This window comes from Rhizopus delemar, genomic scaffold (assembly GCF_000149305.1).
Source record: "Rhizopus delemar RA 99-880 supercont3.3 genomic scaffold, whole genome shotgun sequence".
Classification (NCBI taxonomy): domain Eukaryota; kingdom Fungi; phylum Mucoromycota; class Mucoromycetes; order Mucorales; family Rhizopodaceae; genus Rhizopus; species Rhizopus delemar.
Genome location: NW_027137829.1, coordinates 2,376,609 through 2,391,201, shown reverse-complemented (window position 1 = coordinate 2,391,201; position 14,593 = coordinate 2,376,609). Strand labels below are relative to the sequence as shown.

Genomic DNA, 14,593 nt, shown 5'->3' with positions numbered 1-14,593 from the left:
GGTTTTATGGATAGCTTTGTGATTAACCTATCAAAAAAAGATAATCAGTATCATGACCTCAGGTCTCTCAGATCCCCAGTCGGGTCTCCGAAACTTACATATCGGAAATTGAAATGTTTAGGTATAGTGCTCTAACCTATGAAATACTTCACTTTTACAAAAAGTAAAGTGCGATCGGGTCTCTGATATCCAATGTATCCTTTGTATACTTTGATAACCAATAAAGTGCTTGAAAAGCTTTTTTATGCAACTCAGCTTTGCTGTAATAGAAAAAAAAGGGGAGTGACAGGGCAAGTACAAGAAGTCCTTTGACGTTTCATATAAAAGCCAAATTTCTAATATTGATTGGTGCATACGGTAAGCTACATTATTGTGACAAATATCGGTTGTTAGGGATTGGATCCTCATATCAACAATTGAAAAATATACACTTTCTTTTTTGGCAACTAATTGCCAATTTTGCAAACATATCTCTTCTACTATTTGTTAAGCATTTCAATTGAACAATGCGTTGAAGAAAAATAGCCGATTATAGTTGACATTGATAAATACATGTCTTAATACAAGATCATAAGTAAAATACGAGTTTATTTAAATAAGATTATACAATTGTTTCCAAGTAAGCATACTCTATTAGAATATGTATTGTATTAATGATAGTTCTTTGATAAGAAGTACCAATCAAGATAACAAGATATTTTCTGTTGTCAGTAACCCAATCTAATGTCAGGAATATTGCTAATCTTTCATATAATTGAAATAACACCTAAAATAACGTTATTCAAATCAGTGAGTAATTCCCAGAATAAAAGGTAATCTATGACAGACATACAAAAGAACAAATGAAAAGTTTTCATAATCATAATTAGAGATAACACTTGCTAAAGTACCTGAAGATTAGAAGAACGCTTACAATAGAAGATATCAAGCCACTCATTCAATAAGATATAAATACTTGCCTTCAATTAGAGTAATTTTTACTTTAACTTAAACTGAAATAAAGATCAGTCTCAAAAAGTACCTACATTGCTCTTTGTTTTTGCTTTTATCTCTTACTTGGTTATTATTACTACTATACGACACAATGAGTCACGATTCAAACGCTGGTCCTTCTACTAGAGATAATGATATCGCTCTTCCAGATGCTGAACATTATGAAGACATGATTCGAGCCAGGCTAGCAATGGATAAAAATACGCAAATGGTCATTGCTGAAAATCAAACATATCGTCCCAAGAACACGACTGCTGCTTATAAATCTAAGCAAAGAGAATGGTTTGTAAGTTAAAAGCTATATGTTATAAAGATTGTTTGGGTGATGATTTCTAAATTGTTTGAAATTGAAAATAGGAATGGTGCGCCAATAAAGAAAAAGTTGCGGATGGTACTATTGTTTATGACGCAAAGCTAGCTTTCTTTCTCAAAGACTATGTTTTGACCCGTGGAAACAAATTCAAGAAAAATGCAGATGGATCACCCGCACCATTGGGTAGGGAATCAGTCCTTGCTTATGTAAAAGCTGTGGTTGATTTATACCATCAACAGGTAGAAGCAGGATTCAATAAGCATACAATGGCAAGAGGACCTATCGTGAAGCGCTTTCTTGACACTCATACCAAAAAGGAAGCAAGACGCAAAAGAACCGAATATGAGGATCGTGGGAAAAATACTTTGAATGATGGCTATACAGATCAAGAATTGCTTCGAATCAATCAGTATTTTTTGATTCAAAACAACATCTTTTCTTTGAGAAACAAAGTCTGCTTTTCTATGAGCCATGCCATGCTTATGCGTAGTGAGACTGCTCTTGGAACACAGCTGCCAGATTTATTCATCATGGAACTCAAAAATCAAGGCCCCTCTACTTGCTTTGCTATAGTAGCCACTATAACATTTGGTAAGACTAATAAGGATGGCAAGATTCAATATGGTTCTGCTCTTCGCCATAGGGATGTTGAAGTTTGTCCACATGGCGCTTTTGCTCAATATTTTTTTTCCTTGTTCCATCATCAAAACCTACCATTTCCAAACTTCTCGACTCGCCGTGATTGGTATGATACTTATTTGTTTCCAAACACTACAGGGGATGGGTCAATTACCTATAGTGAACAAGCCAAGATTTATAAACAAGTGCTTAGGTATTGCGGTGTTCATTCAAGCAAGCTCACTCACATCAACAGAAAGAGTGCCATTAATATGGTTGCAAATGAAGGTGTCTCTGGAGACCAACAGAGACAAGTTGGACGTTGGGGTAGCGATAGAATGGTTGGTTGCTATTTAAGTGGCCTTCCTGTTGATGCCATTAAAGTGCTGGCCGGGTTCACTACTCGTAAGGGTGATTACTTCATCAATCGTGGTTCAATTGAGCCATCAGAAGAATTGCGCAAAATGGTGTTTCCTTGGATTGAATATTGGAGAGAGAAGTTTTACAGGAAGGAAGTTGAAGACGATATTGCTGGGCCAAACTTTTTAGATTTAATGGATTATTTAAGAACAGTTTTTTTGCAGGTAAGGATTATTTTTTTTACAAATCAAGTCATAATGCTTACGATATCTAATTATTTTTATCTTAGGACTCAGTGGTGTTGAAGGGAAAATACCCCGGAAGCTTTATTTGGTCCCACAGCATCTTTGATACTGATATTTACAAAGACTATGAAGAGCGTCTTTCATCTGCAATCGCTGCCAACGATGAGAAGTTCAAAATGAGCCAACATCTGGAAGTTTTGTTACCTGAAGTCGCAGCAGCTATGAAGACAGGGTTTGACTCAATGAATGCTATGCTGAACATAGTCCAATCTCAGAATCAACTTACTTTGAATGCAGTCAAGCAATTGGAAGCAGAAAACCGAACCATGCTCGCTGATTCTTTTTTGCAAATCTCAAACATGCTAAGACAAGGTGATGAGAATACACAAATTCAACAAACATCAACCATCCTTCCTTCCTCTTCTGTTCCGCTGTCATCTATTCCTTCCCCAAGTGCTGCTAACTCAAGAGGTCTACCATCATTCAAAATGAGTAGAAGTTTGATAAGCGTGACAGATGTATGGCGAGAATACTCTGTTGGTCTTGCTGGAAAGCCATCTATCAAGTCTATGGAAGAGCAGTACGGTGCAGATTGGCGCAAAGTAGACAACAGAACCGAGTCTAGGTTCTTTACTAGACGTCTTCCACTGTACAAGAAAATAGAGTCGCTGTCAAATGAAAGAGGTATAAGCTGTGAAGAAGCTGCACAATTTCTTGAATTCAGAAGAGTTTCTGACAAGCTTTCTATCAACCAAATGTGCAAGTTAGTCGCAGATAATCAGATTTAATTATTGAAATGTTTTTTGTTTACTATTGAATTAATAATAAAGTAATTTATTACAAATATATCATTCAAATGAAAGCGTTAAAGTATCAGCAGGAAAGCGGGATTTAAAAATTTCCAGAAACAAAGTATTTCACCATCCGTCCCTTCCCCCCAAAAAAATGAGGGGACCGCGTCGGAGACACTGCTATTCTTGAAAAAATACCCTCACAGTATCATGACCTCAGGTCTCTCAGATCCCCAGTCGGGTCTCCGAAACTTACATATCGGAAATTGAAATGTTTAGGTATAGTGCTCTAACCTATGAAATACTTCACTTTTACAAAAAGTAAAGTGCGATCGGGTCTCTGATATCCAATGTATCCTTTGTATACTTTGATAACCAATAAAGTGCTTGAAAAGCTTTTTTATGCAACTCAGCTTTGCTGTAATAGAAAAAAAAGGGGAGTGACAGGGCAAGTACAAGAAGTCCTTTGACGTTTCATATAAAAGCCAAATTTCTAATATTGATTGGTGCATACGGTAAGCTACATTATTGTGACAAATATCGGTTGTTAGGGATTGGATCCTCATATCAACAATTGAAAAATATACACTTTCTTTTTTGGCAACTAATTGCCAATTTTGCAAACATATCTCTTCTACTATTTGTTAAGCATTTCAATTGAACAATGCGTTGAAGAAAAATAGCCGATTATAGTTGACATTGATAAATACATGTCTTAATACAAGATCATAAGTAAAATACGAGTTTATTTAAATAAGATTATACAATTGTTTCCAAGTAAGCATACTCTATTAGAATATGTATTGTATTAATGATAGTTCTTTGATAAGAAGTACCAATCAAGATAACAAGATATTTTCTGTTGTCAGTAACCCAATCTAATGTCAGGAATATTGCTAATCTTTCATATAATTGAAATAACACCTAAAATAACGTTATTCAAATCAGTGAGTAATTCCCAGAATAAAAGGTAATCTATGACAGACATACAAAAGAACAAATGAAAAGTTTTCATAATCATAATTAGAGATAACACTTGCTAAAGTACCTGAAGATTAGAAGAACGCTTACAATAGAAGATATCAAGCCACTCATTCAATAAGATATAAATACTTGCCTTCAATTAGAGTAATTTTTACTTTAACTTAAACTGAAATAAAGATCAGTCTCAAAAAGTACCTACATTGCTCTTTGTTTTTGCTTTTATCTCTTACTTGGTTATTATTACTACTATACGACACAATGAGTCACGATTCAAACGCTGGTCCTTCTACTAGAGATAATGATATCGCTCTTCCAGATGCTGAACATTATGAAGACATGATTCGAGCCAGGCTAGCAATGGATAAAAATACGCAAATGGTCATTGCTGAAAATCAAACATATCGTCCCAAGAACACGACTGCTGCTTATAAATCTAAGCAAAGAGAATGGTTTGTAAGTTAAAAGCTATATGTTATAAAGATTGTTTGGGTGATGATTTCTAAATTGTTTGAAATTGAAAATAGGAATGGTGCGCCAATAAAGAAAAAGTTGCGGATGGTACTATTGTTTATGACGCAAAGCTAGCTTTCTTTCTCAAAGACTATGTTTTGACCCGTGGAAACAAATTCAAGAAAAATGCAGATGGATCACCCGCACCATTGGGTAGGGAATCAGTCCTTGCTTATGTAAAAGCTGTGGTTGATTTATACCATCAACAGGTAGAAGCAGGATTCAATAAGCATACAATGGCAAGAGGACCTATCGTGAAGCGCTTTCTTGACACTCATACCAAAAAGGAAGCAAGACGCAAAAGAACCGAATATGAGGATCGTGGGAAAAATACTTTGAATGATGGCTATACAGATCAAGAATTGCTTCGAATCAATCAGTATTTTTTGATTCAAAACAACATCTTTTCTTTGAGAAACAAAGTCTGCTTTTCTATGAGCCATGCCATGCTTATGCGTAGTGAGACTGCTCTTGGAACACAGCTGCCAGATTTATTCATCATGGAACTCAAAAATCAAGGCCCCTCTACTTGCTTTGCTATAGTAGCCACTATAACATTTGGTAAGACTAATAAGGATGGCAAGATTCAATATGGTTCTGCTCTTCGCCATAGGGATGTTGAAGTTTGTCCACATGGCGCTTTTGCTCAATATTTTTTTTCCTTGTTCCATCATCAAAACCTACCATTTCCAAACTTCTCGACTCGCCGTGATTGGTATGATACTTATTTGTTTCCAAACACTACAGGGGATGGGTCAATTACCTATAGTGAACAAGCCAAGATTTATAAACAAGTGCTTAGGTATTGCGGTGTTCATTCAAGCAAGCTCACTCACATCAACAGAAAGAGTGCCATTAATATGGTTGCAAATGAAGGTGTCTCTGGAGACCAACAGAGACAAGTTGGACGTTGGGGTAGCGATAGAATGGTTGGTTGCTATTTAAGTGGCCTTCCTGTTGATGCCATTAAAGTGCTGGCCGGGTTCACTACTCGTAAGGGTGATTACTTCATCAATCGTGGTTCAATTGAGCCATCAGAAGAATTGCGCAAAATGGTGTTTCCTTGGATTGAATATTGGAGAGAGAAGTTTTACAGGAAGGAAGTTGAAGACGATATTGCTGGGCCAAACTTTTTAGATTTAATGGATTATTTAAGAACAGTTTTTTTGCAGGTAAGGATTATTTTTTTTACAAATCAAGTCATAATGCTTACGATATCTAATTATTTTTATCTTAGGACTCAGTGGTGTTGAAGGGAAAATACCCCGGAAGCTTTATTTGGTCCCACAGCATCTTTGATACTGATATTTACAAAGACTATGAAGAGCGTCTTTCATCTGCAATCGCTGCCAACGATGAGAAGTTCAAAATGAGCCAACATCTGGAAGTTTTGTTACCTGAAGTCGCAGCAGCTATGAAGACAGGGTTTGACTCAATGAATGCTATGCTGAACATAGTCCAATCTCAGAATCAACTTACTTTGAATGCAGTCAAGCAATTGGAAGCAGAAAACCGAACCATGCTCGCTGATTCTTTTTTGCAAATCTCAAACATGCTAAGACAAGGTGATGAGAATACACAAATTCAACAAACATCAACCATCCTTCCTTCCTCTTCTGTTCCGCTGTCATCTATTCCTTCCCCAAGTGCTGCTAACTCAAGAGGTCTACCATCATTCAAAATGAGTAGAAGTTTGATAAGCGTGACAGATGTATGGCGAGAATACTCTGTTGGTCTTGCTGGAAAGCCATCTATCAAGTCTATGGAAGAGCAGTACGGTGCAGATTGGCGCAAAGTAGACAACAGAACCGAGTCTAGGTTCTTTACTAGACGTCTTCCACTGTACAAGAAAATAGAGTCGCTGTCAAATGAAAGAGGTATAAGCTGTGAAGAAGCTGCACAATTTCTTGAATTCAGAAGAGTTTCTGACAAGCTTTCTATCAACCAAATGTGCAAGTTAGTCGCAGATAATCAGATTTAATTATTGAAATGTTTTTTGTTTACTATTGAATTAATAATAAAGTAATTTATTACAAATATATCATTCAAATGAAAGCGTTAAAGTATCAGCAGGAAAGCGGGATTTAAAAATTTCCAGAAACAAAGTATTTCACCATCCGTCCCTTCCCCCCAAAAAAATGAGGGGACCGCGTCGGAGACACTGCTATTCTTGAAAAAATACCCTCACAGTAAAGCTATAATATTACATGCAGCAAAATGAGCATATATGAACACGTATTAAAAAAAAATCAAATAATTTACTTACTTTTACTTTGATTAAATAATCTGGTCGTTCTTCAATTGGTAACTCAATCACTGAAAAAGTAATGAATAATGTTTAAAGTTATTCTATGTATTGTATATTGAAATAAGCAAGACTTTTATTTTGAAGTGATATATTACTCTGTATGCATCCATTTGTACATTTCTTTTTTTTTTAATGTTTAACTAAAAATAGTACTTCGAGATATGAAAGAAATATACATTGCAAGTTTTTTTTTAAAAAAAAAAAAAAGAAGCCATTTAATTTATGAGGAGGAAACAGGCTTTATCCATAATGTCATGTTTGGTATGGGACGCATGGTGATAATCTGTTTCTTTTGTACTTTGAATCCTGGTTTTTCAAAGAATTGAATATCCTTAATCAAAATGGACAGCAAAACCTTCATCTCGACTGTGGCAAATTTGTGGCCGATGCATTGATGTCCGCCAGCGAGAAATGGGAAATACTGATAGGCGTTGCCAATATTTTCTGACTTTTCCCATCGAGAAGGATTGAATTCATCAGCGTCTTCTCCCCAAATTTCTTTGGATCGTTGAGAAACGACGGGTGGGATGTGGAAAGTAGTGTCTTTTGGTATGACATAAGATCCCAAAACAACAGGCACACGGTTAATTCGATTTGTATCTGGAACGGTAGGAATCAGACGAAGGGTCTCGCGGCATACGTAGTCGAGGTAAGGAATAGCATTAACCGCATCATAATTGGATATTTTGCCATCCTTAAAGAGAGGGAGTATCTCTGCTCTCAATTTATCTTGAATATCTTGATTTTGAGCAAGCAGCCAAAGACACCAGCATAGAGTATTGCTTGTTGTTTCATGACTACAAATGAATTTTGTTGTTAGTTGCTTATTGTGTTATTTTTAGACGTTATTTTACCCTGCCGCTAAAAAGGTCAAGCATTGATCTCTTAATTCCTCTTTAGTAAAACCTTTGCCAGTATCTTCATCAATCAGATTCACCATCAAAGCGAGCAAGTCCTTGGATTGGTTGATTTTTCCCGATCTCTTTTCTTCCTGATCTCTTTGGATGCCAGCCTCAACCAAAGCTGCACTTTCTTCTTTTATCCACCTTAGCATCTTGGCTTCCTCTCTGTTTCGTTTTGTAGGCAAATATCTCAATATAGGGAATACTATCGACAGTATTTGCATTGTGGCCATTTCGTTAGAAAAGATACTGAGGTAGGCCTTGCTTAATCGGTTCATTTTTTCTGTTCCATAATAAGATAACGATTTAAAGTCTTGACCAAAAGCAGTAATACCAATGACATCCAAGGTAGCCAATGAAAGACTTTTAGATACTTCAATCTCTGTATATTCTGTATTGCTTTCGCTAATCTTATGAAGCCATTGATCACGAAGAGTATAGCCCGGACCAAGCATTAAAGGAACCATAGCACGAATTGATTGGACAGAAAATGCAGGATTTAACATCTTACGTTGAATGCGATGAGCTTGACCCTGGGTACAATATTAGTTACATACAATATGTATATATTTTTTCCGTTTTACCTCAACAACTAACACCCCCCTACCAGTTAATCTTTCAAGCTCTCTAGACACAATATCTGGTTTTTCAAAATCATAAACTTGAGTTGTCAGAATCTGCTTGACTAGCTTTTCATCTGTCACGACTATTTCAGGCTTGTTCAATTGGGTGTGAATCGTATAAATACTGCCGTAAGTTTTTGCCCACTTTCTTAAAGGACTTTGGTCGTCTTCTGTTCTTATAATTTCAAAAAAGTTGCCCATAAAAGGTATCCAACTGACACGCGGACCTGGAAGTCTATTAGCCGGGTGTATGTAAAGTCTGTAGATGATGGTTTTGTACAAAAAGTAAGCGGCTACACTAGATAAACCTAGTTTGGCAGCCCATACAGCATCCAACTTTTCACTTGACTTCCATTTTTCAACGTAATTCGTTATATTTTTTTGAACAATTTGTAAAGTTTCTTGATTCATGGTTTGATAAAGGTAATGAACTAAAATATAAGAAAAGGAAATAAGGAGGGTATATATAGGTTTTTTGAAAATCTATCATGCTCTGTCCGTAAATAGTAATTATAGTTCGGAAATCCAAAGATTCACCCTATTTCTCGGTATTTTTTATCCGCACTGTTGTTCAAGTTACTTAATATGTACAATAAAAGATTAGGTGACTTTCTGAGCATTATTTCTTTGGAGCTTGGCATCCCAGTTAATCTGTATTTGAATAAAAGCGTTTTGTGGCGCATTATAACTAGCTATTTATCGTATTGCAATATGATCGTGGCGAAAATTCGCATGGATGTTTGACTTTATAATGAAAGTATACTGTAATATAGCCCCCTGTAATACATGATCGAGCCTATGATCTGTTTGTATTTATTGCTATTATTTTTAAAAATAAGCAAGACGTTTTTCTTTCCTCAAAGTATTAAATTGGAAAGGTTGCTGTTCCAATACTAACAAAACGAAAGATCGCTATCCTACTAGATGTGAATGTGAAGCAATATAAATATTTAAGAAAACACACTCTAAACTGCTATTTTACGTAATTATCTAAAGTGGAAAGATAAATTCGAGGAGTCTCCATTGTATTAAATATCGTCTCTTCGTTCTTTTCATGTGTTTTCAGTGAATCGAACTCAGCCTCGATAATACAGTAAGGTTGCTTAGTATTTTTTTTGTGGTACTACACGCCTGTACCTTAAGTTTCTTGGATTTTTTACTTTTTGATCTGAGAAATGATTGCTTTTCCATGCAAATGGGTATTTAATACATGCATTTAAATGCTCTATGAATTTATCATACAATTGATTGTTAGTAGGCTCCATATATAATATCTAAAGCGCGTTGTCAAGGCTTTAATTCTTTGTTACAATCATTGAATTCGTATACAATTAAACTATTGCTTTATTTGTTTACATTTAATATGGCTAGAGTGGGCGTATGATGTGTTGTAGATATCGCTTTGCCTGAACTAGATAAAAAAGAAACATGCAAAGAAACTAAGAATCTTTTTAGAATCAAGAATAAAATAAAAGAAAGGAAAGAGAATAAGAAGCGGATTAAGTAAATGAACATCAATTAGGGAATTTGAGTATTCTGTTATACAATAAAGTTCAATTAATATTTTATTGAAGGTCCAAGCTGTCTCCACTTTTTAAAAATTGTCCACAAAGTTTCGCAATATTGCCCTCATGAATCCGCCTGTGTTTAGGCTCTCTCTCTTTCTCTTCTGGTTAAATCATCTCTGAAATGCGATTACACCAAAACAATTCCATGATGCCCGTAAATCGAGTTTGGAAGAGCACAAAACTGTTATTGTTTGTCAATTCTTGGGCTCTGTTGTTGCAAAAAAGGCATGCTGGGATCGATAACTTTATTAAAAACTATTGCTATCACTCATTGACTTCTTTCACCTTTTCTATCACTTTTGCTCTGATCTTCATTTATAAATGTATTTGTTTAACATTATATTCATTTGTTTTACTAGGTGAGGACAAAAATCAAGCACTCAATACAATCGTGTTTTATCTTAATAATATGTACTGTTTAGCATAAGTAATTTCAAAAACAAAGTGAGTTTACCATCTAAAAAAGAAATAAATTACTATCTAAACAACAATACATAATAAAACTAGGTTGCTTTACTCTGAAGCTGGTTTATAAATTTTTTTATTTTAAAAATAAGCAACTTTACATATTCAAGCAGATACGAACGGATTAAATCTCGTACACTTTTCTATTGATACGTGTTTTTATTGAGAGACGTGTCAAGTTCATTGTATCCCTTTGTTTTATTTTTTAAAAATTTAGCACGGTATCTTCTGATAAACGTGCACGAACGGACTCAGTGAGATACATACTTTTAAAGCATAGCTTCCTTTTACTAATGACACCTGCACAAGATTAGTAAACACAAAAGAGTATGGCCAAAGGAAAGAACTTGACTTCATTTGGTATACTTCGAGAAGACTTCGAATTAGAAGAATCTACAATTAAAAGTTGGGACGAATCGCAAATCCTACAACTAGGTCAATGTGATTAAAACATAAGCATACTTTGGAATAATTTGAAGAATCTAAACACAGCATACTACTGGGTAACAATGAAGATCACTCTTTAAAACAATTACAGTATTCCTTCATAATTCTATTCATGTGCCATATTAGTTCTTTCCTCTAGATACAGAACTCAAAAAAGAGTTAAAGTAATCGATGAAGACGAGAAGAAGCATTTTAGATTTGATGTTTGCAGAAAAAAGTCTGTTCACATTTATACGAAAAATAACAGGCAAACAATCAGAAAAATGAGCATTTCAAAACAAAAATATGGATGGAAAGTTTGAATCATAGGATGCAAATATTTAGTAACCAAATGTGATGCATTTCGTTCATGCAAAAATTTGAACCATGGTTTGATTACACAGCTGCAAGAATTGACGGACGCGAAAATTCTAGGTAGGAAGGACAAGAACTTATTTATGATAACACCGTTTCCATAAAAAGTTACTCAAACAAGTACAGACACAACCATCTTTTTATCTAATTAAAGCACACATCCGATCAGAGTATTGTTTTCTTTTGTAGAAAAAAAAGCTTTAATTACAAAGACATTGAAGCAAAAAAGAAAAGAACAGGTAGGTTTATGAAACAAATTATTCCTTTCTGACCTTCTTGGTCTTCTTGACACCACGGAACTTCTTTTCACGGTTCTTCTTTTCCTTGCGTTGCTTACGACCACCCTTGGGAGGTTCAGCAAGACCGTAACGAACGAGACGGTATCTGGGTTCAAACTTCTTGAGGGCTTCCAAGTTGTCATAGATCAAAGCGAAACCAGTGGTCTTTCCACCACCAAAGTGGGTCTTGAAACCGAAGACGGAAACGACTTCCTTTTCAGCCTTATACATCTTGGCAATCTTGGCACGAAGTTCGTCCTTGGAGACGTTAGCGAGTCCAGGATGGATAACATCGACAACCATTTGCTTACGTTGGAGCAAGCGGTTAGTGAGGAACTTACGAGTTCTGATTGTAACAGTCGAAGCGTCGGCCTAGGTATAAAACGTGAAATGTTAGTTTGTTTCTTTTAAAAAATTTGAGAAAGATGAAGAGGGAAAATGAATGATGGTTGAATTGGAATGTTGTCTTGGAATTAAATCATTTGTTCATTTCTAATTTCACGTAACATCAAATTATGTATCCAGCTTGATTCCATAGCCATCCATCTATCCATCTATCCAATGCTAAATCGATTTTACTTGTTGTTATTCTTATTCTTTCTGTTTTATATAGCTATGTTAAGTGTATTTCTTTTATATATGCTGCATCCAATGATATGCCATCCATCCATCCATCCATTCATTCATTCTAGCAAATCCATCTTATCAACAACATTCTTTCCCTCTTTCTTTCTTTGTTATTATTGTAATCTACTACGCACCATTGTGTGTTAGAGAACTAAAGAGAGGGATCTTTAGGTTGTTCAATTGGCTTGCCAATACAACCCTTCAATTTTTCCGACTCAGGAATCATTTGAAATCCCGACATCTTACTGTAACTTGAAAGCACAGACTACAGGAACCAACTATTTCACATTTTATCGATTTCAATGTCACTAAAAGGCCTTAGTTTTATACACAAGAAATTGAATTGATCTTGAAATTAAATATGAAATATCAAGATTATAGCAAAAAATGTAAACAGAATATATAATTTCTTTTATTACTGATAGTGCTTTATAAATAACTATTGTTCTTTTGAAAGAATCTGTTCAAACACTTCAACCAAAGTGTCTGGTTCTTGAGCACCGGATACAGCATATCTTTTTTTTTTAAATTAATATATATTATTGAAGTTAATACAAGCAAACTTACTTGTCATTCATAATATAATGAGGCACACCATTAACATTATAATATACATTTTGGCGCAGCAAACTTCTTACTTCTGAGATACCTTCATTGCTTTTTATGAAATCAAGTGCTTGCTTCTTTACTAAGCCTGCTCTTTCAGCAGCATTCGATAAGGTTTCATGATCTGCTAAATCTTCATTTCTTTCAAAATACAATTTACAAATCTCTTCTACTAATTCTGCCTGCTTTCCAAACTGGTTAGACCACCAAATCAGTCGGTGAGAGTCAAAAGTGTTGGAGATGACACCACCAAACTTGAGATCAATGCCTTCACCTGCAGCTGTTTCGGTGATCATGGGTAACATGGAATTAAATCTTGTTTCGCCGAATTTTTTAATATAGCTTTCCTTTTTATTGACTGTCTTGCGCTCAGAATCGAGCTCATAGGGAAGGTAGTTTACTTGAATGGATACATTTGAATGAGCAGCTTTAAATTTTTCAATGGCTTTATCTAGTCTACGTTTTCCGATAAAGCACCTAATAATTGTATTAGTAATATAAAATATTGTCCTAGTGTCCACTGTACCAAGGGCAGACAGTATCTATAATAGCTTGGATTTTAATAGCTTGAGACATGGAAAATAAAGAAGTAAAACACTGAAGTCTTATTTTTTTTTATATAGCTTACATGATTGATTACAAATCCATTCAAATCTCAGTTAAACGGTATGATGTGCGGACGTAGAAAACCCATTGTTATTGGTTTGCAGTTCATTACATTTATGTAGGCATTTATTATTCTTCCCTTCTTTTCTGCCTTAATTATATGGTAGCGCTTTAAGAAAACATTCATAACTGAGCAAGTCATCATATTATATATATGTATAAAATGGTGATTTATATTGAAGGCATTTCAGTGAATATAAGAGGATGTACTTTCATGTACTAAAACCGAACTGTAGATTCGGGGCACCACAGGGCATTTTATCTGAAGACTGTAATACAATGTGGAACTGATATTTGATGACCGCTAAAGGATACTACATATTATTAGTACATTACTTTGATCAAAAGAATGTCGTTTTCAAAAATAAAATAAAAGAGTGCAATAATAAATGATTTTAGAGAATTTTTATTGCTATACCAATATTTGCATTGACACATGCAATGTGCTAAACGCGTGGTTTATAATAATTATGCATGGGATACAGCCTTTGTTATTAAAGGTGAATATCAAAAGTGCCAATAGAACCCATCAATTCACTAAGGTGCTTTGAGTCGTTTGCTAATAAGGAGCTAACGGTATTCATCAAAGTATCTCGATCCACTGTTTCTCCATTTTTAGCTGATTCATACAATACTCTTAGCTCAGGACTGGATGAAGAGTCCATCTTGAGGGATTCTAATAGCTTCAACATATCGTCTGCGCTGATTGTAAGGCTTTTGTCTATAACGAATTATTTGTTATCACCGCTTTCTATTAATATAAAATGTTACCTTGACCTGGAGTAAGGACAAAAGGATCAATATTTATTTGACTATTATTAGACATAAACAAAAATAAAGAGAAAAGAAAAGGCTTTTTAAGAATAAATAGACATCACATGAATAACAAGATGAAATCAAGGCGTGTACAACTTTAGTGTTTACCAATTACCCCT

At 35.0% G+C, this 14,593-nt stretch overlaps 6 protein-coding genes across 6 annotated transcripts; 2 read left to right on the top strand and 4 right to left on the bottom strand.

Annotated features, from left to right (window-relative positions):
* Positions 1-1,084: 1,084 nt before the first annotated feature.
* On the top strand, positions 1,085-3,317 carry RO3G_05129 (uncharacterized protein; the record flags this gene model as incomplete). Its single annotated transcript, XM_067659719.1, has 3 exons — positions 1,085-1,279; positions 1,351-2,508; positions 2,574-3,317. The coding sequence occupies 3 exons, from the start codon at positions 1,085-1,087 to the stop codon at positions 3,315-3,317; spliced, it is 2,097 nt and encodes a 698-aa protein (XP_067515820.1).
* Positions 3,318-4,562: 1,245 nt separating this feature from the next.
* RO3G_05128 (uncharacterized protein) lies at positions 4,563-6,795 on the top strand (the record flags this gene model as incomplete). Its single annotated transcript, XM_067659718.1, has 3 exons — positions 4,563-4,757; positions 4,829-5,986; positions 6,052-6,795. The coding sequence occupies 3 exons, from the start codon at positions 4,563-4,565 to the stop codon at positions 6,793-6,795; spliced, it is 2,097 nt and encodes a 698-aa protein (XP_067515819.1).
* Positions 6,796-7,342: 547 nt separating this feature from the next.
* RO3G_05127 (uncharacterized protein) lies at positions 7,343-9,058 on the bottom strand (the record flags this gene model as incomplete). The annotated part of the gene is made up of 3 exons (XM_067659717.1): positions 7,343-7,919; positions 7,977-8,557; positions 8,609-9,058. The coding sequence occupies 3 exons, from the start codon at positions 9,056-9,058 to the stop codon at positions 7,343-7,345; spliced, it is 1,608 nt and encodes a 535-aa protein (XP_067515818.1).
* A 2,680-nt stretch (positions 9,059-11,738) lies between these two features.
* Positions 11,739-12,523, bottom strand: RO3G_05126 (40S ribosomal protein S24; the record flags this gene model as incomplete). The annotated part of the gene is made up of 2 exons (XM_067659716.1): positions 11,739-12,131; positions 12,521-12,523. The coding sequence occupies 2 exons, from the start codon at positions 12,521-12,523 to the stop codon at positions 11,739-11,741; spliced, it is 396 nt and encodes a 131-aa protein (XP_067515817.1).
* A 302-nt stretch (positions 12,524-12,825) lies between these two features.
* RO3G_05125 (uncharacterized protein) lies at positions 12,826-13,568 on the bottom strand (the record flags this gene model as incomplete). Its single annotated transcript, XM_067659715.1, has 3 exons — positions 12,826-12,901; positions 12,954-13,469; positions 13,519-13,568. The coding sequence occupies 3 exons, from the start codon at positions 13,566-13,568 to the stop codon at positions 12,826-12,828; spliced, it is 642 nt and encodes a 213-aa protein (XP_067515816.1).
* Positions 13,569-14,152: 584 nt separating this feature from the next.
* RO3G_05124 (uncharacterized protein) lies at positions 14,153-14,484 on the bottom strand (the record flags this gene model as incomplete). The annotated part of the gene is made up of 2 exons (XM_067659714.1): positions 14,153-14,379; positions 14,430-14,484. The coding sequence occupies 2 exons, from the start codon at positions 14,482-14,484 to the stop codon at positions 14,153-14,155; spliced, it is 282 nt and encodes a 93-aa protein (XP_067515815.1).
* Between the last annotated feature and the right edge of the window lie 109 nt (positions 14,485-14,593).